Source organism: Psittacula echo, assembly GCF_963264785.1.
Source record: "Psittacula echo genome assembly, chromosome: 3".
Taxonomy (NCBI): domain Eukaryota; kingdom Metazoa; phylum Chordata; class Aves; order Psittaciformes; family Psittacidae; genus Psittacula; species Psittacula echo.
The window spans coordinates 64,962,173-64,989,238 of NC_137736.1; the positions used below are offsets into that span (position 1 = coordinate 64,962,173).

At 39.8% G+C, this 27,066-nt stretch overlaps 1 protein-coding gene across 3 annotated transcripts in view; it reads right to left on the reverse strand.

Moving 5' to 3' along the window:
• The window catches only part of MCF2L (MCF.2 cell line derived transforming sequence like), a gene marked incomplete at its 5' end in the record, with an annotated part of 145,634 nt that overhangs the window by 28,679 nt on the left and 89,889 nt on the right, over positions 1-27,066 (reverse strand). For all 3 annotated transcript variants that reach the window (XM_080613332.1, XM_080613331.1, XM_080613333.1), the window contains 2 exons: positions 8,831-8,921; positions 25,246-25,360. In XM_080613332.1, the coding sequence (XP_080469458.1) occupies positions 8,831-8,921; positions 25,246-25,360 (206 nt within the window). The remainder of the gene's footprint in view (positions 1-8,830; positions 8,922-25,245; positions 25,361-27,066) is intronic.

Consider the following 27,066-nt stretch of genomic DNA (forward strand, 5'->3'; position numbering starts at 1 on the left):
GAATAGTTAGGGTTGGAAAGGACCTTCAGATCATCTAGTTCCAACCCCCCTGCTATGGGCAGGGACACCTCACACTAAACCATGTCACCCAAGCCTTCATCCAACCTGGCCTTGAACACCGCCAAGGATGGAGCATTCACAACCTCCCTGGGAAACCCATTCCAGTGCCTCACCACCCTCACAGTAAAGAATTTCTTCCTTATATCCAATCTAAACTTCCCCTGTTTAAGTTTGAACCCGTTACCCCTTGTCCTGTCACTACAGTCCCTGATGAATAGTCCCTCCCCAGCATCCTTGTAGGCCCCCTTCAGATACTGGAAGGCTGCTATGAGGTCTCCACGCAGCCTTCTCTTCTCCAGGCTGAACAGCCCCAACTTTCTCAGCCTCTCTTCATATGGGAGGTGCTTCAGTCCCCTGATCATCCTTGTGGCCCTCCTCTGGACTTGTTCCAACAGTTTCATGTGCTTTTTATGTTGAGGACACCAGAACTGCACACAATACTCCAAGTGAGGTCTCACGACAGCAGAGTAAGTATGCCATTTTCTTCATTATACTGTTGGAAATTATGTCACATTTCTAGCAAATTAAACTACAAAAAAAAAAAAAAAAAAAAAAAAAAAGGACAAAAAAAGAGGGCAAAACCCAGCAAACATTTAAAATCCAAAAACAGATTGAAGGAGCTGTTACACTATGCTCTGTTTCCATGCCTAGTGAAACTGTTAGTATCTGCCAGGTTGGAGAGTAGTTTTTAATATTCATTTTGAAGTTTCCAAGACTTCCAGGTATTTAGCACTGAAAATCACAAACTTTAAAAGAGAGAAGTGATTAAAAAGCTTTTCTGGAAGACTTCACTGTTGTTCCCCACATATTCAGTATACAACAGAGATCTCAGTTTGATTGAGGAACCTTAAAGGCTTAAGCTTCACAATCTGCCTCCACTTTGGTGATGTCCATGTTTTCTAGAAAGCATGGGGTTCAGTCCCAAAGGAGTCTGTCTGAGGGCTGGGAAGAGAATCCAGGTAAGAGTGCCCACACCAGCTCCTCATCCTTGCACTTTAACCAATCTTTCTCTGTACTAAAAGTAGTACACCCTGTGGACTTACTAACCCACAGTTTTCAAATTAAAAACTTTTAGTAGAAAATTCCTGACTGTATTCAGAAGAAAAAGTTAAGAACAGATGGGGTTGTTACCATGTTTTAAAATTATTGTATCAAGGACAGCTGCAAATTTATTTGAGAAAATTATTTAACTTGGAGGCATTGCAAGAATGGACAAAATATATTTTTTTTTATTAAACCTCCTGACTAAGCTTTTCAGAATGATAGCCATGTAGCCTATTCATTTCACACATGCAATAGGCATGTGTCAATTAATTTTGTGCCTATAACAGCACTGTTCAGAGCCTGAGCTGCTGATTTTCACCTTCAGCTTCCAAAAGGTTAATTCATTGGCAATGACAACATTTCAGACGAAGAAGCTCCAAGAAGAAATATCTTTTAGATAACACATTTTCATATGAAATATCTACTCCACCACATGACATCCAGACATAGTGTCGTTGGCAGCACATACTTGCAATCCATTTAGCCTTTACCCAGAATACTGGGAAATGTCTATGCTGTTAATTTCAAGTTGAGTAGGTACATTAGAAACATACAATAGGATGGAATTATGAAGCATGAAAGACATCAAAAAGTAAATTTAAGTTACCATAAAGATGATCAAAGGGCTGGAGAACCTGCCTGGTGGGGACAGACTGAAGGAATTAGTTCTCTTCTCCCTTGAGAAGGCTCAGGGGGAACCTCATCACAGCATTCCAGCTGCCACTTGAAGGGTGGCTACAAAGAGGACAGAGGCTCTCTCTTCACAAGGAGCCATGTGGAGAAGAGAAGGGGCAATGGGCACAAGCTGCACCAGGGGAGTTTTCATCTTGATATAAGAAAGAATTTTTTTCACAGTGAGAACAATCATTCAATGGATGTGGTAGTCCCCATCACTGGAGGTTTTCAAGATGAGATTGGACTGGGTACCAAGACCAACTCATCGAGGCTCCCTTTCCCTATGAAAGGTTGAGCCACATGATCTTTCAAGGGTCACTCCTAACCCAAGCTGTTATTCTGTGATTCTAATATTTAGGCAAACAGTGGTAGCCAAATGCAATGCAATAGTAAATTTTTCTAAACCCTGTATTAGCTTTTACGAAATAGTTTAATTGCATGACCAAATTAAGTAGGTTGCCTCATCAGTGTTCAATTCAAAGAACAGAGAATACACATTACAATTATTCCCCATCTTGGTGTGTCTACCCAAAACAATGCTATTTAAGTCAATACAGTCTTGTACCACTTTAACTCCCATTCAAGGCTTGCCAGAAGTTTCCCCTCCCTCAACAAAAGCTCAGAGTTTTTTTTATTCCCCCCCCTTTCACCCATGCCCCAAAAAACCCAAGGCTTAAAAAAATGCCTCCTCTGCTTGTTATGGCTAGCGTCAAATCTGCAAATTAATCTTTGTGAAAACAACAAGAAAAGGGAGCATTGCTACAGTAAACAATGTTGGGCCTGTACCAGTTTTTCCAGTTTATCTGAGCTTGTATCTGCACTGCTCAAATATTACTATTTTCCTAACTTCTCCCCCCCCGCCACCAAAGCCCTTGTGACTTGCAGGGACAATGATATGATGCAAGACACACTCCTTAGATGCGTGTGAACTTCATCAGCCAGTCAGCTTCACCCTGAACACAAGAGAACAAACAAGAAATCTCTGTTCCAGTCCAGCAGCGTATTTCTTTGAAGTCATTGTATGCTAAGCAGACAGGGTGAACAATGACTTCTCAATAATGTGGTGCCAAATGTTAAGCATGCGTGTTTAGCAGTGCCATAAAATAAAGTGCCTTCAAGGACTGTTTGGCGAAGTCAATGAACATCACTGAGACTTGAAAAGGGTTTGTGTGCTTGAAAACTTTTTTCCAAAAGCGTCTGCCTATTAGATCAACGTTAACTGCTCCCACAACATCTTGTTTCAAATATTGCAATTAAATTAATTTAATATCTATGCAAAAGGAAATCAGGGGTCATGCTTTTGTTATCCTCTATGAAAATTAGGGTAGCCCCTATTCTACTCGAGTGCAACCCCTATATTCCTTCATCTCACTTGCATTAACACTGGCACTTGTTTGGTACTTCATGACAGGCATGGGATTAGTTTTCTATCTGCTTCTCTCATTCACTTTCCCATCCAGCCAGGCCAGTGCCAATTCCAAAGAACAGAAAAAGATGTAGATGTGCAAGTAAATATCAGCTTTGAAATAAATCTGACCAAAATAGGAATTTATATTCAAAATGGCTGGCCTATAAGTACCGTGAACATGGGGAGAAACTTTGCTGGCTGGACAAAATAGGGACTACCTTAAATACCCCAGGAAACCAGTTAATTAATACTCAGGAGCAGGTTGACGCCCCTGCTTTCAGGCCTCTGCTTCTCAGGGATGGGGAGCTTTCCACTGCATGCTCCAGGCTTCTGGAAACGGGCAATATTAGGCAGATTGAACCCGTCTGGGTTTTTGACAAAATGTAAAATTAAGTTAGATACATATAGTCTTAAGGAGATGCAGGCCATCTCACATATGAAGATGACATGATGCTGAATGGCTGGTAAGCAACTGCAAAAACTGAGCAGGAAACAACACCTGCTTGATGGCTGATAAGCTTATTTGCAGGGCGGGAGGGACAGCATTTCAAAGACAGGTACTAAGAGTCTTCCTATTTCTGGTTTCCAGTTTGTAATGTGGTCTTGCTCTGTTGGTGCCCAACAGGGAGTTGTTTAAGTCACCCAACAATTTACGTGGACCAGTCAGGCAGAGCAGCAATCCCACACACTCCTGCCTGTCAGCAATTGTATACGGCATGTGCACTACAGGCTATTAGGCAGATGGCATTTTCAAAGAAGGAATAAGTCTCATTAAATCACATACTTTACAACAGTCACAATATTTACTTAGACAGTATGTAGCACTGCCAGGCTGCCGCTCCCAGAAAGAGGCAGCACACAGCAGAGCAGTGGCTGGGGTCTGCAACCAGACTAGTCACTAAAGCCTGCAGTAGTGAATACCCGAAGGTGAGCTTTGGGAAAGAAAGCCAACACTTCTGAGATTTCATATCTCACGTATGCTATGTCTCTCTAAGGCTTATTTAGTATACAAAGGAATTATGTGGATAGGTATGTATACCTTTTAGAGAAGTACTTAAAATAAAGTTGCCGTCTACTGTTCAATCCCACAGAGCAATTCACTCAGCTGCCCCAGTGCTCAGAAGTCTTTTATACTCCTACACAGCAAAGGAAAGTTTTTCTGATAAACAGTGAACCTACAAAACCTTTTTTCCCCCACATTTCAGGTAAACAGCTTTCAGAACTATCTGAACCATGTGAGCCATCAAAGAGCTAGTGCCTGACTCAGTCTTAGTTGTTCTGTCTTAAAATACTTGGAGCAACACTAGTTTTCATTTTATGAAGAGCTTCAATATACTCACACCACCAAACTCCGTGGTGGTGTTTTCCCTTCCGCACGTAACTAGTATGCCACAAGCCACAGGGCACTTCTTTCCAAAATACCTCTGTATATAAAAGGAGCTAAAAAGTGCCCCCAACTCCCTTTTTTTTTTTTTTTTTTGGTCAAGACTGTTTATTCCTGGCTAGAATGAAGCCTTTGAAAGAGGCATCTTGTCAAGAAAGAATCTTGAATTAAATCAATTTATAAAAGCAGCAGTTTGAAATCTAGTTTTAAAAACATTGAGCTGTTTTGCATTAGATCTGTGTTTAATGTTTGTGATGTTATGATCCTGTTTTCAGACCTTAAGTGAACCCACTTCTCTCTTTTTGCATATTAAAACTTTATATAATAAAAACGAAAAATGGCTGACTTTACAAGGGTAAGGACAAAGTGTCTGCACATGTAATATTCTCAAAACATCCAAAGCAGTAAGACAAAACCATACAGCATCTCAAAAGAACCTTTTATTTTATCATTAACTGAAATAATTAATAATAATAGCCACAATATTAATATGAATACTAACTTCATCATATTGCCACGCTCTTGTTTTAAATGCAAGCAAAAAAAAAAGAAATGAGTAGGGGCTGAAAGACCACTAGCTTTTTCAAACTTAACCATATATGAATTGTTAAGGATCATTAGTGAACATGATTCAAAGAGCTCGCTAGAAACCGGCTAGTGAGAAATACTTATCCATAACATAACATAAAATAGTGCCTTTCACAGAGCATCACTTACTAGAAGCATCTTTTCTCCAACAACAACTCACTAAGAAACTCAACACCTCTCTACAAAGCCAAAGAACTCAAGGTTGGATTACTGTAATTCACTGTTTCTCACCTTGGATGTAAAAACAACTCCAGACAGCACAAACCCGGGACTGCCTGGCTCCTGCAAGGTTTAGGCTGGTATTAGCACTCCAGTCTCTCCACTGGCTTTTGGTCTTCCCCTGCCAGCTAAAAGTCTTGGCCCTAATCTTCAAAGCCACTAATAGGCTAAGCCTCTGCTACAGCAAAGACTGCATTTTGATTTACGAAAAACTAAGAAAAACAGTGCTCTGGACAATGCAGTCTAAAACAGAAGGCATGAAACCTGCATGCAATACATCCTTAGTCAAAAATGGCAAATCACAAACTAAGCTTCTCTAGGAGGTTGGATAAAACCCAACTCTTCTCATATTTAGAAATGGCTGCAAAGTTTGTGAATGGATAAAACTTTCTCACTACCACCTGGGCGACCTCCACATCAACTGCTTCCTTAGCAGCAGTTGCCCATACATATGTTATTCCCTAAACACCAAATTTAAGGACGTTTATTTTCTCTGGACTTTCAGTATGAGGCTGATGGCTATGGTGGAACTTCTAATGATGTTGAGTACAGTTTTTTCTTTGAAAGACTGAGTTCACACTTCAGCCTTTCAAGACAGAGGAAGACAATGATGACGAGACAAAGATGATGTAATGACATAAGCTTCATTTTTTTAAGAAAACACACTGGAACTAGTGACAGAGCAGCACCCTTTCACATCCCAGGAGAAGAGGTGCCATCTTTCAGCCCAGTGCCTCTGACTTTGGTTTCAGTTCTGCTGTCATTGCATGTGCTTCAGCAGCAGACCTCCTGGATGAATGATGCAGCCACTGCCCTTCCACTGTATCTGCAAAAATAGTTTTACCTCTGTCTTTACAGCCTTGACTGTCTATAGCAACCTTAAAGAATCACCGTGAAATACAGATTCAGCTCATTATTGTTCTTTTTCAGTCCCAGGAAAGAAAATGATCCCTAACAAAAAGAGGAAAAAAATGAAGTCCAGAAAATTTTCATAATATAGAAAGGTTTTCCACATCAATTTCAGCCTGAAAAAAATTTTCTTCAGCACTTCTGTTTCAAAACATACTTCCAACACCCACTAGTACTAATCAAACAATTCTATGTGAAGAGTCTTGAAAATAACACAAAATAGTAATACTAAAAAAATACATGCTAGTATGAATTTCTGGTTAGCAGCTGCTCAGTGCTTACCAATAGATTTCCTACAGCTGTCCAGATATTAGTGATGGGCAGATGCTCCAGACACAGCACCCCACACTGGCATCTCTGATTTCACAAATCGAGAGGGTCAACCCCCTCAGGACGATTAGAGAAAAGTCAGGAAAGACAACAGGGAGGACGCTGCAGGAACTACAACAAACAAGGCAACAGCCAAAACTCTCTTCTCAAATAATGTGAGACATATCCTCACATACAGCAGCAATCAAAATTGCTTGGGATACCAGCCTTTCAGACATAAGTTTCTATCTGGACAACACAATTGACACTCAGATTCCTCATCACTATCAAAAGACAACTCTGACTGTTAGAAAAAACAAACAAGTAGAAATTAAGTTTCCAGTTGCCCTTCAGCCATTTAAAAAAAATCTTTGTCCATCAACAGGACCCAGAGAAATCCTCATGAATGGTACAAGACACACATTGTGTATATTTGGCTTTGCTGTTTTAAGGAACAGACAGCAGAAACGTATTTAGAGTTCATTTATGGCAAAGATAATAGCAAACAAATGGTGGACAACAGCGAACTATTTTTCACCATATCTTTTTTTGGAACAGGAAAATGAAATTTTCAGGCATTCAAGGATGATGTGACTCCTGCTGAAGCCCAAAGGAGGGCTGCCACGCACATCCATGCGTGAACTATGAAGCCAGAGCTGAGCCAGTTCAACAAAACAAATATAGAAAAAAAAAGATCATGCCTCTAAGAGATTAGACTTCAACTAAGAAGTGTGGGGTTTTTTTCTTATTTTATTTTAAATAAAGCTCACAGAAGAATGAGAAAAGAAGGAAAAAGGAAAGTAACCCATCATCAACAGCACTGCAACCCACAGCACTTCCTGTGCTTAACACACTTCTCCAGGCAAAGCCCTGAGGCACGAATTCCATCACTCCAGTGATGGGTCCCTTATCAAAGAGGATAGATACTCAGGTTCTGTATATTGTGCTTCTAGGCAAAACGATGCACACGGGAGGAACATTACCATAAACATTATTATTATGGCTATAAGCAATGTGTCTGTAATAATCTCCCACCTGCAACCACCCCAATTATATAAGTAAAAGGACTGCCATCTGTGGAATACTTATTTGTCCTTGAACAGAAACTACAGCATTGAATTTTTAGAGATTCAAAACCTCCAAAGATTTAGTGCTTTTTTTCTTTAATCACCCCAAATTATGCTGCTCTCAGTTTTCACTACTGGAATTATCTCAAAGCTGCATCAGAAAATTTCAAAATAAACTGCAAAATCAAATTTTGTTAATATTCTGGTATATTTTCAATATTTTAACATTCCTGACATACTTATCATGGAACAAGTTGTATTGTGGGAATATTTATCATTACATATTCATTCACAAGAAGTCATATAGTGGGAGTAATGTATTACCTTTAATAAATACCTTTTAACTTCTGATAAATAAACAGTTCTTTGGTCAGAATGGGGCTACACAAAAATGACATTCACTGTTTTGATTTCACTTCTATCTTACAGAGCCAAATTTTATTAGCCATTAAAAGTTAAAGATGCTTACAGCTCTGTTTTGCAGCACTTACTGGAAAGATTATAAGCACTAACAATACAAGTAAGGATAACAAGAAAACAAGTAAAGTAAACCAACAGTAGGTTGAGCACATCACAAACATGAATCTGTCTTTTCCTACATGTATAAATAAAAAAAAAGCCTCTCAGAAGCTTTGTTTTCAGATTTTAAAAACATTAATTGAAAGTGGGACTGAAAGTTAACTGTGTGTGCTGTTGATGGATCACAGTAAGTACATGATATTTTCCTGTTTACAAGCAACCCCTGTTTTAATTTGGACATCACGAGTCCTTTTGCAAGCAGCAAAGCAAGACAGAATCCTCATCCTCATCTCTTCCTATATGGGAAGCTCACTGGAACAGTAAAAGGTAGAGTCATGGGCTGTCCATGCAAATATTGGTCCCTACCTGGGAAAGCAGCAAGCTGCATGCATTTACGTGCATACACACACACATGCTCTCCAAGTGCCTTCTCAGGAAGATGTCCTGAGCTGCAAACTGCATTAAAAGCACACCACAGACACATGATGCTCAGTTCCAGTCAGCTGGGATGCAAAAGAACTGCTGGATGCTTTTTGTGCCATCTATTGGCTACCGTTCCTTTGAAGAAATTCGTTGTTTTTCCACTCTAAGAGGAAGGTTCAACACTAAAAAAATCTTTTGAAGGAGTTAATTTAAGACAGTACTCACTGTTATTCGCAGAACAGAAGCTTTCACGGAGGTCCATTTGTCCTGTCTGCGATCTATGACAAGAATAAATCCAATTCCAGCATCTCGTAAACTAAGTTTGGATGAGGAAAAAAGAAAAAGAGAAAGTTGAGTTAAAATACAAGAGGAATTCCTCTGGTTCTCTCACTCAAAAAGGCAGCATGACCCAGGCATGTCCTTTTCGTGCAGAATCTTCTTCACCTAAGCATCTCAAGATATACTATACTGTACACCTTTGGAAAGATGCAGCAGTCCCAAATATGTTCCACAGAGCTTCAAACCATAATCAAATCATGAATTCTTTTTCATGAAAGGTAGTTTTTACATTTCTTGTACAGAGATTATTTCAGAGAAAAATAACCCCCTTTGACTCTCCATTGTTTTGGTGCTGATACAATCCATCCTTCATGCTGTTTTCAGTATAATTTCAGTGCCAAAATGAAGTTGTTTTCCTTTTGCATCTGCTCTTAACCTTCTGTTTGAATTGTCTTCCTCCTCACTGATATTTAAAACCCTTAAAAATGCAGATCCTTCTGATCATTTCATGATATTGCTCCACACACCCGAAATTCTCATATGCCTCCAGGTTGCAAACCTGTTCCCAGGTGCATTTTTACATTCACCAAAACAAAAAATCGCTATGGCATTTAAACAGTCCAACTCATAGATGAGAAGAATGAGATCAGATGCACTTCTCTGGAATGGAAACATCTGTGAGAGAGATTCTGCTAAAATCCTTGCGTACGGGTGACCTTTCTTTTTCGCCTGTGCTCAGCTGCATGTGCTACCAAGTCCCAGTCAAGGGATCTGCTCCTGTTTTGTAATTCTCCATCTAAGCCAATTGTGCAATGCCAGCAGCAGCCCTTGCCAGCCAATAGCAATCAAAATGGAAACGACAGGCAAATACAAGGCAGGCAGGCTTAGATTTGTTATTTTCTCATATATTGGGTCATTTTTAATAGATGTGCTGTATTTTCAGTCCAGATAATAATATATTGCAAGGCCTATTGTATGCACTGTGTGACATTTACAAATATTGTGCACCAATTTGTTATTGTCATATCTTAAAAGACAATATAAACCCCAACACAACAGAATGTCAGGATCCCTTATTCAAGATTGCTGAATCATGAAAACACCAGCTTTGCTTTATTAGATTATGTCTGTAGCATAACAGTATGATGCTGAGGAGGATGAAGAACACAGGTACTCAGATGTGTTACCTTAAGCTACTCTGCAAAATTACAAATTTAAGCATGACTTACAGTCTATTCCCTCTCTTTTACAAACTAATCTCTCTCAAATTTGCAGACTAAATATTTAGGGGGAAACACAAATAATCATAAAAAATGCAAATTAACACTGTCTTTCAAAAGAAGGTAAGCAGTCATTTTAACATAGGAAATACTAAAACCAACCCCTTACTGCCCACATTCAGTGCACATTACTTAACTCTTGCCTCTGGGTTAGTACAACACTGATAAACAACATCTGAGTACTTGCCTTGTAAGCCTGAATAACCTTTGCAGACAAACTGGACTTTATATTAGCAATATGCTTGCCACTACTGTAAGTTTCCATGATTTTCTAAGTCTTCCCCCTCCTACTCTTTCTTTACATGAAGGGAAAGGGGAGGAAAGAGATCCAGATTGATTTTAGCCTCTTCCTGTTCCCCACTTAAAGTTTTCACCATTTTAATCTTTAGTGACTGAGCAAAATAAAATGCTAATAGCAACCATGTTCCACAAAAATTAGGTACCAAAACAAACTCCTTGGGACATACAGCCTAAATGTGGATGAATGGAGTCAAAAGGTGTTACCAGCTGCTCCCACAGCAGTTTGTGTGGAGTTTGAAGTGTATTCTGATGAGCATTCAGACTCTTAACAGAGCTATTTCCCCTGCTCAGTAGAAGTCCCTGGGTGTTCTGGAATTTCTGCATACTTCCTCTGTGGAAGCATCATCTCAGATCTCACCAAGTTCCTAAATGCAACATCTGTATCATATTTCAAGAAACTATTGACATTTCTGTGTAACAGGAATAAAATTAAAGCCTCTGACAGAGCAATCAATCAGATTTCTCTCCAGGAGCACAGGGAAAGACAGGCTCAGCTGGGATTCTGGAGAAAATCTCGATGGCAGCTACACACAATTGTCTGTTTCAACACCTGGCAATAAGCAGAGCTTAATATAATCCTCCTAGGAAAAACCCAAACAAACCGACAACCCCCCAACCCAACAAGGCTTTCTTAAATGGAAGAGTTGACAAAGGAAAGCACATCTCTAAGATAGCCCAAAAGATATCTTTAGTCATCCTCCTTTTTCCACTGGATCAAATATGTTGGGTGGTTTCATTATTCAGACTGTCAAATATGTTGGGTGGTTTCATTATTCAGACTGTGGTCCTCTTCAAGGCTCAGACATGAAAGCCAAGATTCGCCATTGCTGGCTAGAAGAGACCCAGTGCAAACTCTTGAGCACCTGACTTCAAACTGTTAACACTCCATTAATATAGATTACTTTAAAGAAAAAATGAAAAATGCTCTGTTCTGAACATGGTGGGGAAAATCTTATCTTGACAACAGCGTCTTGTGAAGGGCTGGCTTTGGAGTCTGGGATCCAGCTCCAGCAAGCCCTAGGCAGGAAGCAACAAACTAAGCTAAGACATTGTGTACAACAAAGTTGAGAACATTATGAAGACAACAAAGTCACGTATTCATGAAAAGTAAATATTGGAAACAGGTTTGTTTGCCAATACACCCTTGGCTCTACTGACCTCCCTTTGCTGCCACACACGCCTGTGAACATAATTACAAGAGTGTTTGCAAAACCCCCCTCTCTTTTAGGGCATAGGATGAATAATGTTTTGGTAACAAGAAGGTATTAAACTGTGCTTTGGCTCCTGATTTAACCGTGAATTACAGCTGTCTTTCCCTCAGCCATATTTATTACATTCTATCCAAATACTGATTTTCCCCTCCATGCCTTTAACTTGAGAGAAAAGCACTTCGGCTTCCACTCTGTGTCAGCAGAAACATGCCCTGATAGATATGGCCTGTACTGCTCATCAGGCTTTACCTCCTGGCTTGCTCCAGTTGCACTGCAATCATCAGCTTAGCCCAGGACTTGCATCTGTGTAACACGCTCCAACAGACTTACCACCACCCCCCACATTTGTCTCTCTCATTCATCCCTTCAATCATTTTCATTCCTTGCTGCCTTATCCCAAGAACAGCTCAAAAAGAAAAGTCTTGGAGCTTGATTTTTTTAATTTTCTTTTTTCTTTTTCCTCCATACTGTCAGAAGAAATGACCAAATGGGCTCTCACCCCACCCCTTCCTGAATATCACAGTCCCCTTATCCTCCAACCCAAGTCTCCCTCACCCTACTTCCTGCTCAGTCCTTCAGTATCTTCCCTCTGGTGGACCCTTCTTTTGGCTGTGGTCTTACCTGTTGAGACAGTCAGCCTGCTTGCACTGCCTGCTTGTCAACAGGCAGCACTCATATCCCATCACAGTCTTCCTGCTCTCAGCCCTGGTAGTGGACCTGGCTCTAGAGCAATTAGTTCTGCAACCATAGAGAAGCCCCTGCTCAGCTCCAGGATAAAGCTGGTCTTTTTTAACAACAAACTTGAGTAGCTACTTAGCATCCATGACCTGGGATTTAGGCAGTTTTTTCTGAAGGTATTTCCTTGACACAAAGGCCATCAGTTTTTTAAGTGTCAAGTTGAAGCACTTGAAGGCTGTTTCAGTGTTTGAAAAGCACAGTGGATATGTCCCCTTTCTTGGGAACAACTCGGCTATTTTGGCTGAACTTTAAACCAAAAACTCAGGTGAGACTTCACAAATGGAAAGAAAATTTGGCAGAGTTGTAAACAATTGGAAGCCAACAGTGAGAAACAGCAGGCAACCTTAGCAGAACAACCTGCCTATTAAGCTCCTTGACACTTCCCTTACAACCTCTGTTTTCTTTAATGCATTAACTTGTATCCGGTGTACTTTCTGAAACATAATTTATATAAGCTTGTAATTCAAACTTAGTATTTCCTTCTTTTGTTTCCCTCCTATCACACACAACCCCCCCCATCATGGGATAAGCTCTGTTCTTCTGTTTACTTACCAGCACAAAGAACAGAACATTTTTAGAAAGGCAGAGAAACCATTCCTGCTCTGCAGGAAATGTATCTGACAAACTCACAAAGGCCAGGTCAGAAAGGTAGAAAGCAGTGGAAGAGGACCAAAGGCCACAGAGGACAGGAGAAAACACAGCAGAGGATAGACTTTCTTCTCAGGCCTATCCTTCTGCCTTGGGGAGCCAGTGTAACACCATTTGGAGAAAATAAAGAGTGTGAGGTTGAAGTACCTGCCAAACAAGCACCAAGTTGTCCGTGTAGACTGTAGAGCAGGAACTGAATTTTCTACTTAGTGACTCCTCAGCCTTAGATTATAAGGACATCTCCTTTGTCTTATTTGCAAGATTTATGAGCTCATGCACCTGGGAGAAAGGGTGGGAAAGCTTATAATACATAGGCCTGCAGAAAGAAAGTTCCCTCTGGGGTGTGTGGAAGCAATTATATAGTCATCATCTGAAAGATCCTTGCATTTCTCTAAAGTATGGGTGGTGACAACTGCTACACAAGTAAGTTCCCATTGCTTCTACACTGCTGTATGGAAACTTCTCATGTACCACAAATAAAGCAATTGTTCAGGTTCATCACAGAGAATTGATAGTGTAAAACTTTTGCATGTTTGAAATTCTGTGCAACATTTTAGGTTAAATAATCCCATTTTAATAAAAGTGAATTTCAGTCTTAAAGCCTTATTATTACACAGTTGGGTTGGCAATTCCACTCCAGATTGTTCCCTACCTTGATTACCTCTATGTATACATACAAACTGATTAGAAAGTCTTGTTCTCAACAGCTGAACAGCTATTTTGACAGTAGGACTTCAGTAACATTCAGTGAAGAGTTACTGCACTGAGCAGAGCACCAAGGCAATGTCTACAGTAATCTGCATTATGAGCAGCTAAAGCTGTCTTTAGATCCCTGGTACCACTCATTTTTAAAGCTTACTCGCCCTCTGTAGCTCAGCACTGACTGTCCATGTGCATCAGTGACAAACACACTGCTTAAAGAGATGGGAGGTCTCAGAATGCTCACAAATCCTGATTTTTATATATTTTTGCATGCAACACATAGGCCTATGTAGGAAGGACCATGGAACTGGCCCATCCACCCGTTTCCAGCCTTACTACTATACCACAAAAGGGCAAGCATACAAGACATGATGACAGATCATCTTAGGGATGGTACTGCCCATCCTGTCTATATAGCAGATTTATACCTGGACATGCCATAAAGCCTGTGTGGACCAGCTCTTAAAAATAAATAAATCCCCCCTCAAATGCAGAACTGTATCCAGAGCAGAAAAATACAAGCTGGAGGTCAAACAGGTTCAGCATATACAACGAGACAGTCCAGTAGCCTGAGCACAGGGGTAAACAACACTTTGAACACGAAGCATTCCCATCATGTCCCCAGTAATAAAAATGCTTCCAGCAGCTACCACTCTTTGAAGTCAGAAGTCATCCTATATTCAGTCATCAGCATACAGGCTAGGGTAACGAAGAACACCATTCTCTGTTTCTTTTCTTAGGAACAGGTGATTGGAAACCAGACACTAACTAGCAAGGTCTTTAGAATTATATTTTGTTATTTTTATGACAGAAAAATTGAGATTTGCATTGATATTGAGGTATTAGTGGCAAAGAAACAATCTGCCAGGAAAATAAATAGAATGAAAGCATATTCCCAAAAGATGGCTGTATAAACAGAAGCTTGATGCTGTCATGACATTTGATTGGTTAGACAGAAAAGAGCAGTTTGGTGCCAAATTCTGCCACAGATGTACATATATGACTAACTGAGGTCAAAGAATATTGCACACATCTGAGAATAGAATTATTCCTAAGAAGGATAACATTTACAAACATCCAGGTGAAGCTCTCTGGTCACCTGGCAGACCTCCTTAGCTCAAAAGAAAACTGGTATGACATTTTGGCTATGATTCAAGGTGTAGGCCTGACATCTTGGATCAGATTCCCTCAAGAACCACTTTTAGTTGAGATGTGTAACTGGTCTATCAGATATCGTTATTTTTTTCTTGTAAATGTTGCTGGAATAAAAGAACTGATGAGCACACTATTTTTGGCACATGGCACTGCATATGAGACAAAAATGTGAATGCAGTGATTAACTTCTTCATAATTTTGGGATTAGTATTATAATTTTGTCTTTATTTTTTGTAACCCATAGCTCCTTAGCTAAAAACACTGAAAAAATCAGCTAGCTAATGCAGGAAGCACAGCTCGGAGGACATGTCCATTGCTTCTGATCTCCTTGGAAAATCAACCATAGAGCATAGAACCAAGGAACAGGCACATCTCAAGCTTCCCGAGGTGCTCAATTTAAAACCAGTGCCTGGTGGCATGGAAGTCACTTCACTGCACATATCTCTCTGTATCCGCATCTCTGAAATCGGGAAAAAACCTTGCTATCTACTCCTTACTGTGTTTAACTACTGAGTGTCTGTAGTGTGCTTCAGCAAAAAGCTAATTATATAGAAAAATGTGTTATATTTGATTATTGTTGGGCTTTCTCACAGTCAGCTCAATGAACTTCAACTGTGGAAGGAAAACCCTACCAAAGTCAAACTAAGGCTGACCATTGTTCATGAAGAAATGTAGGAAAAAGAAGGAATTCCAGCAAAGAAAATTTAAAATGAGGCAGTCAGAAGTGCTGCTATACAAGGGCAGCCTCTAGTGGTCTGTCCAAAATCACTGAATGCCAAGTAAAAATTATTATATATAAAGCAGTAGCAGCTGCATTTCGTCAAACATTGCTGAAGCTGTGACACTCCATAGCAGGAACATAACCTATAAGCAAGGAGGCACCCTTTCTCATTGATTCTTATGTTTAAAGTCTGATTTTGAAAATAAAAACTGCCTTCTCCCTCCCCTCAAAAAGCCCAACTAAATCACTATGAATAAAACAATATGCATACTATTCTACAACCCTTTTCATTCTACACTGGAATTCTGTGAATAGATGCATTTTAAAATGCACATTCAAAACAGTGTTTGGCCCTTCTCTTTACTTTGGTTTTGGTAGTTACTGCCTTCCCTTCAGAGAAGCAGATGAAACTGCACAGGAAATGAAGAAAATCTGAGCCTTTGTGTTGGAGCTGAACCTGTTAAAGTTTCATCATTAGGCAAGGTTCAGATAAGAAATTTGATGCATTTCCCTCCCTCCACTATGTACATTTTTTATTTCCTTCTCCCCATTCCAGTTAACTAGATTTTATCCAGCTTAGCACTGATGAAAACCTTATCTCTTCTCTTCCCCATTATGCTTACTTTCAGTCTCAGCTGTTATTAGTTCATGCTCCATGTTTGTCTGAAACCACTCATACTGTACTTCATTTTTCTAAGGATTGGGGAATCATCAGATACACAAAATTGTATTTTATGATCTCACAGCATGCAGGCAAAGAAAAGTTTAGATGAATGCTGGGTTGCGAAGTGGCGTAAATAAGAACCATGATAGGCAAGTGGTCATAATTTGCTCATGAGGCAGAACTGATAAGCAAAATCATATAGCATGGAAGAGTGACACCATGAAAATGCCTTTTGAAACTTTGTAAGCACAGGCAAGATTATTACACATGATGTTGTGTCAGTGACAGGAGATCTTAAAGGCCAGATAAACAGGAGACAAAATAATGAAAGAAACTTCAAAGAGCTTTGTGCAAGGGACTGATACTAATTCAAAACTTCGGAAGTCTCATCTAGACTTCATGACAACTGTAGCCCAGAAAGCCACTTGTGGTTAACATGCAGCCCTACCCCTGAAGATCCTTCTGTCACCACAGGACTGTGACCGCAACAGCTCACTGCATCTGCCTGCAAAGCAAGAACCAACAAGAAAGATGGGCCACTACCAGAGACGCATTGTTGATGAGATGAGTGACAACTCATTGACAACCAGGAGAGCTGCTCTCAAGCCTTGGTCCTAGGGGCAACTGAAGGTCTTTATCCTGCACAGCAGTAGGTCCCTTGAAATTGAGAGATACAAATCCAAACATTTTTACTTAAGGCATTGCTTGTGTCCCTCAGCCAAATAAGCAGCACTAGAACAAACCTTATTTATTTCAAAGTGTTTGCACCAATGTATATAGCATACACAGTTCCATTTCTCTTTTCCCTCCCCACTCAGTTTCAAAGAGATGGGCATCAGTATCTTCCTTGACTGGTTCCTATAGCTCACTATACCTCATATGCTACTCTAGATCCTCAAAACAGCCCCTCTTCCACTTCGAAGCCAATTCCTCCTTAAAATAAACTCAACTCATTGGAGTACATTAATGCTGGCTATATTCCATCACATATGCATACATTCTTTCTGCTCCAAAAAGCTTATGCTGTTGGGGAGGGGGAGCTGCGGGAACGTAATCAGTGTTAAAAAACAAAAATTAGAATTAAAATGTCCAGGCATCATCATCTGCCAGTGCCTGGACATCTGCTTGTACCACATGTGCTCATTCATTCTCTTTCCACGGTACCCATCAGCCTTTTTTTTATGGCAATTTAGGAAGCTTTATCCCACCGAGGAGCCCCACAGACTAAAATCAGAATTACTTCGATGCATTTCTGCAGGTAAAAGAAATACTGATTGAAAGACAAAGTTATTGCTTAACAGATCCTCTTTTAGTGTGTGAAATTGACTACAATAAGGAGTTTTAAATTTTCTAAATGGAAAATACAGTGTAATTTCTTCAGATCACACACAGCTGCTTTTGGAAGGACTGTTTGAAGAAAGACAACAACTGAGGACTCATTTAGACTTAACTACAGATGGCTGAAATAGGCCATATTATCCTTGAGGGGCAATTAAGGATAAATAGGTCAATAAAGGCAAAAGGGCTCTACATTGGTTAAGCTTAAGTAAATATAAGCAGCAGAAAGTGTATGAGATCCTCACCTTAGAACTATTAAGTCTGACTCCATAAAACCATTTTTACACCTATTCAGAACTATGATATTGGGATTGTACATATTTCCGGTACACTGCAACAACCATTAATGACACTCCAAAAAGTATTGGCACAACCTTACATGTAACACTGTAGGTTTTGTTTTAGAAAGGAGAGTTTACACTTAAAAAGGGTGTTCAAGTCTCTAAACTTAAGACTGGATTAATGAAAACTCCTGCGTGAGGTCCAGCATTTTAGTACTTAACTTTCACAATTTTACAGTTCTCTCATTGGCAGATTAAATTTATCACTGGACAGTGTGTGTCATGCATACTATTCAAATCCTCTAAGTCCTTAAGGTGTGTAAGTGGGATTTTAAAGACTGAAAAGGCTTTCCCTGTACAGGGCTGAGCTTTAACCAAGTTTAAGACATTCAATAGGTGGACATCAAATTAAGTGTAAATTGTTCCAAGCCCAGTGAAATTTCAGACTCTTAAGTAACATATTGAGCTTTGATCTGATCTTATTAAACTATGTATCTGACACAAAAGCTTCAGACTACCACTTTAAGATGCAATGCTCTTACTTTAAATTTAAGCCTTTGCATTTCCGTTCTGCTTAGAGAAACATATGGAATTTACAACTGTTTGGCAGCTGTGCTCTGAGAAAGGAAGGGTACACACAGCATGACAGATTTTGCTGGAGGTCCTGGGATGTTCTTACTGACAATTTTGAGGGCCTGCCAACGTAACAGCAGGGTACAGGTTCCACATCTTCAGCCTGGATTGTAATCCAACAAGGAAGACAGCACTGAAATGAAGCACAGCTGACAGAAATAAACTCTGAAGCTGCAAAGCTGTTGCTCAGCATGTCAGTGAGAACTGTCAGAGCATCTGTTTTTTGGCATTTCTTACCCATTATGTGTTGAAGTTCATCCCTGGCACTCCAATAAAACAGAAGTGGTTAACTCTCAACTAGTGGTGGGCTGCCTGTTTAGTTTGCAGATAAATGAGGAAACACATGTGGTTACCCTCCCACACTGGCTCTTCACAAGATCAGCCTGGATGGGGGCTCAGCAGCTCAAAACCGAGCATTACCCCAACACCACTGCCCTTGCTTCAGCAGTGCAGTGGTGGATCTGTGCCAAGGAAACTGGCCAGACCCAAGATCTATGACCGCTGTGTTCTCCAGTGCCCCTCATGATGAGGTTTGTTAGTTCCAATAACCATGCTGTGCTGTGGCATGTTCTTCTGGTCCCTATCCACCCAGCCACACTTTGCAGTGCCCATGTTAATGAAGTCTCCTCAGGTCTGAACCCACAGGAGGGCTTAACAGAGGCTTTGTTTTGTTTTGGTTTTCTTCCGGTCCCAGTGTTACCCCAAATGATGAGGACCTCGTGTTCTTAACAAGGAAGCGTCTACCCAAAGATTAGCAAACCTTAACAATCGAGCCTCCAAACTGTCTGACGTTGACACTTTCAGAGGTCACCTCGTTCTGTTTCGTTACTTGGACAGGATGGCTCCCTAGTTTCCAACACCAGACTGTACCACAAAACAACAGGATTTCTTAGAAGGCCACATGGTGTTCAAGCATTTGGGATCCCAAAGGAGGGAACGCTCTTCCCAGGCAGGAAACTGACAGGGACAGCTTTCAAAACAGGAAATCGCCAAACATGTCAAGTTAAACTGAGATATGCTGAAGATCACGCAAGGGGACAGAAAGGCTCTGCAAAGAAAGACCGTACAAGGCTCTGTCAGAATACAAGGTGAAAAGGCCTGCAGTGTGGGACTCAAACTGGCCATCAAAACCTGTTCTGAATATTCTAATCTACACTCTTTCTCTTGAAAGGAATGTTGAATTTAAGACTCAGTATTACACTTCTGAATTATTAATTTTCCAATCTCTTGTGGCCACAAGAATTTCAGCATTGCTTTCTTTGTTCAAAGATGAACCTGTATGAGCAACAAGGAACATTAAAACTATATCCTTGTGTTCTCTCATACAGCATTCTGCTTTCTGAATGCAGTAGAAACTGCTAATTAGCCAAAAGCAAAACCATATGTTGAAAGATCCTGGTTTTTTTTTTTTTTTTTTGTGGGGGGTGGTGGGTGTTGTTTTGTTGGTATTTTTTAACCACTGCAATTATCTATTAATTTCTTCTTGGCCCAAGTTCTCATGCTACACCCCACATTTGGTAAATTCATATTCCAAGAATGTGTACACACTTAAGTTAATAAAATATGTTTACAGTGACTGTTGTGATAGATAGAATTAAGTATGAGTAACACTTGCCTTCAGGATACATTGCAAAACTTAGAAGTCAATTTACTAGGATAAATAGAAAGAGGAAATATGCTTTCAAAACAGAGAAAAAAAGAAGAGAAAACAGAGTACCCTAAGATGACTTCTTAAGGGTACACGTGGCAGCTATTTCAGGAGCCTATTGCAAACCTGACTGGAATATTCATTGTCCAACCTTGGTATATGGGGGCTATAAAAGGTATATCCAACAGGTGCTTCTCCCACTTTGCAGTAAGAATGATGGACACTGTGTATGGAGGTCATTAGTTTTTTACTCAGTTAAGAGGCTAGACAATCTTGCTCTACATGACCTCCTTTTCCATGACTCAGCTCAGCAGCAATCCCCAAAGTTCTCAAGCCATGAAGTAATAGGAGACATTTTTCTCTGCAGAGAGAGAATCAAACCAGCTATGTGGACATTATAAAATGGCCTCAAAGGATCTCAAATAGATGCAAGACTTTGCTCACTGACCTCTATTGAAACACAGTTGAATTTAAAGAGCTCAGCTCTTACAGACGCTTATTACAGTTTATTCAGCAACTCCATCAATAAGAACTATTAATTCCCATGGATCAATACTTATATGTAAAGTATTTGTACCTATTCAGCATTTTAACTCAAACACTCTTCCTAAAAAGTATTGCTTTAAGTACATTACATACTGCCACGGATTCTCCGTTTTTCATCTAGGGTACTACATGTATAAAACCAAAAATCAATTGACCTAAAAGAAAATATTTCAAAGAGAATACTCACCTTTTTTAAAAAAAACTTTATCTTGTGATTCAATAGTAATTATAAAAAAAAAATACTATCTGTTAAAGGGAAAAACCTGATTCAGAAGTATTACATCTACACGTTTACAACACACATGTCATTACCAAAACAGCTGTTATAAAAGGATTAGCTGTCCTCTTCCACTACTTATAGTACTCATCCTTAATTCATCATTCTTTCCTGATAAAGCATCAATCTTTAAGTACACAAGGTACATGACTGTTGTCACAGACTATGTCAACAATCTGTACTGAATATTATGAGATTATTACAAACCATACATTAGACATTGTAAACCTGAACTGACCTTGCAACTTTAACAACACCTACCTGAAGAAGATGGTTCAGCTCTCTGCTTAATGATATACAGTTGTACCAGGGTTAACTGAGTATCTTAAATTGAGATGAGGTATTCCCTTTCCACTGTCTCTTTCTTAACATCCTCATGTATCAGGCATTTACACATCTGAGCACATGCTGGTAACTCTACTGTTTGCACTATTCTACTCCATGGTCATCGAAGTTGGTAACATGCAGCTTACAATAGTTCTATTTCTAAACGCAAGGCGCCCCATGAGACACTTAACTCTTCATGATTAAAGTTCACTATGAAAAAGATGAAGGTTTACACAGAAAGAGCTTGCAAAACCTAGTGGTTAGATAGTATAGAACAAGAATGCAAAAAGAGGGGACGAGGTCATGTTTACCTATAAATTAGAGGGGTAGGTTAAGAGGTTTCAGTTTTACTTCTTTCAAAGTCCTAAGCTAGTCTTATTACCAACACTACTTCTTCCACTTGGGAACAAAACTTGAAAACCTGATGCCACTGCTAAGATTTATTACACCAGTAAATATTTTATTGGGTCAACTCCACTGCAGAGCACAGAAAGGTCCTTTCTTATGAGGCTTTTAGTAGCTCCTCACTGTCATTCCCAAGAAATATCATTTCCCTTAACATGCATCTGCAGGCAGTCAGACAATGAGCTTTGAGTTATTGCTGCCAACCCCTTGCTGTGACCATGAATCTTGTACAGGACCAAGTAGCACAAGTACCTTTCTGAGGAACTGTTGTGGCTCCAGACATCTCTGTGCTCTGAGGGGCTAGAAAAGTCCATTTCCCCTTACTTGGTCAAAACAGCCCAAAAACAGAGTTATGTATTTTATAACCTATGTAACACTAATCTGGAGAGCAGTTCATGCATAAAAGCTGTGGGCTGTATTTCTGTCCTTCTTGTAAAAATCTGTACTCCTTACTACTTTTTAATAAACTTACAAAATAAAACAACTAACTGCCTCCACTTCCCGCAAAAGCAGTTTATAAAATATCCAGAACAGCATTTGAAATTTTTGCCCTTGAAAACTAAGATAACAGCAAAAATCCTACCTTTTGACAACTTTAACAGCACTAGAAATAATCACAATTCAAGGAACACTGCAAACCTGTCCCCTCTTTGGGGTATACACTGTCAATAACTTATCATTAGCAAAACACACTTTCTAAAGGGATGAATGCTAACATGTAGCTAGTGGCATTTCTGTGAGTTTTTATTCCTGTAAACCTGCACATGGGCTCATAAACATATAAATTTTATACAGTAAGCTCGTAACACCTCTAGTGCAAATGTCAGGGGTGTCTTCAGCCCTTCAGATTATAGCAATTCTCAGGCACAAAAGGGTCTCAGGTTTATCAGCATCTTCACAGTGGTATTATTTTTACAAGGTTGAAATTGAAGCGTTATTGCCCTAATACCTGAAGTATTGCTATTTTTACAATAGTTAATACCTTACTGTTCACGTCTAGCCAGCTGGGCTATCTCCTTTGTTTGCACAGAACAACAATCTCTTCCTAAAGAATTGCAAATTGAAGAAACGGGAAAATCATACAAGAACCACCAGACTTTAGGAATGGCCACTTCTACTTCAATATACATTGTTGTCAGGTAGAGGAAACTAACAGAAAAGCCTCCAGAAAATCTCCTCCAAGACTTTCAATTAGTAAAAACATGCTCCTGCCAAACTGAAGCTCTGGGATGCACTCAGCACTCCCCCTCCCTGCGCCAGATGCTGTTTGTTCTGATCAGAATTTCTCACATAAACCACACTGTGCAGAAGTTCAATGGGCCACCATGAAGAGCACCACCAAGGACTTTCAAAAGGAGGAGCAGATGTGAATTTAGTACATAATTATTTGTATTAACAGTATCTAAGAAAAATACCACCAATGGAGGCTTAGCACCATGCAGTTTAACCAACACAAGGATAAACAAAGAAAATGCAACAATTGGCTGTTAGCTCCACAGCTCCATTCTCTGAAATGAACTAGGAACTAACAAGTACAACCAGGAGGGCACCTCACAGTACTGCACTGCATATAACCAGTGGTCCCTCACAGGGAGCAGGTCCTTCAAAATAATTAAGAGGAAGGCCCTTTACAAGACCATTACTTTTCTTCACGCACGTACAGTAAAAAACAGCATGTACATGCACGAAGGACAGCTGCCATGAGTAGCTCCAAATGTGAATTCACCATAATCCATGCTGAGATGTACTGAATGCTGTCAGCAAAAAGAAAGCAAAATACAGTTTGAGACCAACATTTCATGAGCATTACACAACCTGCATCTCTAAGGCTTTTTAATCTGGGAAAGCCTTATAGCCCAATTTGGAAAAGACATAAGGAGATCTCAATTCATACAATGATTTAGATTTGAAGGGATAGCAGGAGGTTTCTAGCCCAACTTCTTGCTCAAGGCATGATGAATTCTAAATTCAGGCCAGGTTGTTGATAGCCATGTTGTTTGTACAGCCAGATCTTGAAATCCTCCAACAGCAGAGACTCCATAGCTTCTTGTGGCAGCCAGTCTCTGTGCTTTATTATTCTCCCAGCAACAAAGTTTTTCTCTTACATCCAGGTCAGAACCATTCTGTTCCCATTCCAACCATTAGCCTATCTTTCCCGACTGCCCACCTCTGTGAGAAGCCTATTGCTTTTCTCCTTCACAACTCTCAATATAGCTCATCTCATCCCAAAGAATAGTTTAGAGTCAAGATTTCTCAAGAGATCCTTAACTTGATTCTCACCCGTTGCTAATTATTCTCCTCTGTGAACCCTCACTCTAAACACATAGGCCTGGGAGACACTATAAGAGAAGAATGAATTTAAGTGTCTTGGCCTCATCTGTGTTGGCAGCTACTAATTTACCCAGCCCATTCAGCACAGGTCTGCATTTTCCTTGTCTGTTCCTGTACTGCTAAAGCAACAGAAAGGGGTTTTTTTGGGTAGTCCTTGATGTCCCTTGTTTCTTGTCCTTTAGCTCCAGGTGTGCTTTGACTTTCCTGAAACCATGCCTATGTGTCTGGAAAATGTTTCTGTATTCCTTTTTCTCCTTTTGTAGCCTGTCCCTGCTTTCACCTCCTGTATGCTGTCTTCGTACTGCAGCTCAGTCACAAGTTCCCCATTCAGCTAGGTCAGTCTCCTGTTATGTCTATTCATTTGCAAGGGTGTACGATTCTTGTGCTTGGAGGATGCTGTCCTTAAAAACTTGGCAGCCTTCCTCAGCAGATTTACTCTTCACGTTTGCTTTCCACAGAATCCCGCTTACCATTTCCCTGAATAAGCCTAAACTCTGTTTTCTTGAAGTTGAGGGTCTGTACTTATTCTGCTACTTGCCTTCCTCACCTCCATCAGGACCTTGAATTTCACTATTCCATTCTCTAAGAGATCTTCAACAAAATCACAATTTTTATTGAGCAGCCCACTGATAACACTACCGTGCCCTCTAAGGGCCTGCTTAGCACCCTCCAAGTTTTGGATGTGCTGCAAAGACTGTATATTCAGCTGAGCCAGGGAAACAGAGCACAAGTGGTTAGGACAAACCTTGGTATGCAACTATGGAGTATTCCCTCACACTGAGTAACATCTTGAGTGCCACCCAGGAATTAGCATGTTCTGCCAAAATTATACATGTTTTTAATTAAAACACAGAACGCTGCACTCTAAGATACAGCAAAGATAAGAAACAAGAAGACAATGTCCATCACAGAATCTTCATCCATACATTCTTCCAGGAAGTAATTTTCTGGTTAAATATAAATAGCACTATTTGATTCATCTAACAACTACATTAAGCAGCTGCGACTAATCGACACTTACTGACATTGCACCATAGCTGCATTTTCCTTTTCTTTAATTAAATACCAGCCTGATCTTTACATCATCACGTAAGTGACTAAATGTGAAAAATCACCTAGCAGATAAATGGGTACTTTCTCCTAGACAGGTGCTCACCTTGGGATGCTTGTCAGGTAGGTCAGGACATTCTGGAACTCCTTTTCAGGGATCTCACTGAAAGCTGGGTAGTCTGGAAAGGTTATAACAGGGCATCCATCTCCCCCTCTCCCACCTACAAAAGAAACAAGCAGCAGGCATGTTTATAAACAAGTCCCTTTACCTAGCCTGTAAGTTCCCAGTAAATTAAACTACTGTGTTTCTTCAGGGTTTTTTGGTGCAGGGCTCATCAGCATGGATACTGCTTACTCTGAACAGCCTACTTTCTTCTTCAGAGCTTAGGAAGTTTTATAGAACGGAGCTTCTTACACCACATTAGTTTTCCATACAAATGTCTGCTCATGTGAACACAGTTTTGACACCAGATGGCAGTGCATCTTTCTTTTGATAAATGTCAACTGCAAGTAAATATAACCAATTTGGAGAGAGAAATGAGCTAATTTCGGGGGGGGGAAAATGTTAATTCAGACTGAAGTAGGTGAATCTCCATCTTGAACTGAATTCAACCTTCCCACCAGTATGAACTTGTTCATGCAACAACCCCCTATTCCCTTTCCACCAGGGTGCTGTGTTTCCAGGATGATCTAAAGAAAGTGACAGAACATTAAAAGAAACGGGAAAGTGTTTCAAATGAGATTTGCTGTTAAACTTCTGAAATTACCTACAAAAGGTAAAGCAGAGCCAAACACCTACACTCCAGTATGGCTGCTGATGAGCTGATGAGTATTATCTGTATTTTTTCTGGCTTTTGCACCACTGGGGTAGTATTCACAGATGCAATGCTTTTTAATGCACTTCAGACATATTTTTATATGCAAAATGTAATATTTTCATTTAAAAGCAATGTTAGTGTATCATGTCTTAAGCCAGCACATTTTCATAAAAGCAGGCTGGACAAAGAGTTTGTTGAGCCCTAGCAACTGCACAAAGTTGACAGTTGGAGGGTAGCAGGGACACATTGCTAGAAAGTTCTTTGCTTCACAATTGAAAGAAAGGAGAAAAACAGCCAAGAAAACTACTGTGGTAAAGTAACCAAGACATTTTTTTTTCAGACCCAAAAATCTTACAACTGAGTAGAAATCAGCTGTAAACTATATTAACAACACCAATCATGAAAGCAACAGTGATATGTGAAAATTACAGAGCACTATCTACTACCTATGTCCTTGCTTCTAACCAGAAAAAGAAGAGAAATATTTGAGCTCAGGTTCATTTGATAAAAGAAATCACTGTTCCACTCCAAACCCACATGTAATTAGAAGAGCTCAAATACTATCCTTATGTTAATTTGTGGTGAATCTGACTTTAATCTACCAGCTTACAGGCAATATGGTGCAACTAGCTCTTGAAATCAAACTATGTCAGAAAACAATGTGTTCTGAATGCATTTAAACAACAAGAAAATGCAACTATTATGCAAAAAATTGCAAGTTTGCAAATACAACCTTTACAACACATCTGAATATGGCAATGTTAAGCCAGGGGAATTAATTTTAGCTAAATAATGTTCACAATACTAATGTAAGTGAAGACCCATTTTGATCCTATTATTTTTTTGTTCTACCCAGGCTCTCAGGACCAAAGCATTTTCCTCTCTCATTAAAAACAAGCAGTTTCAAGCACGATAATGATTATTTCTGTTGCTCATGAGGTGCTCTGTTCTCTCTAGAATATCTATTTTTAGGTATAATTACACATTATTTGCTGTATCCCCACTGGTTACTTGCTTTGTTCTACTTAATTTCTATAAATAGGACATATGAAACAAAAGAACAACAACAATAGGCTTGCAGGACACATTCTAAAAGCAGAAGCTCGGGC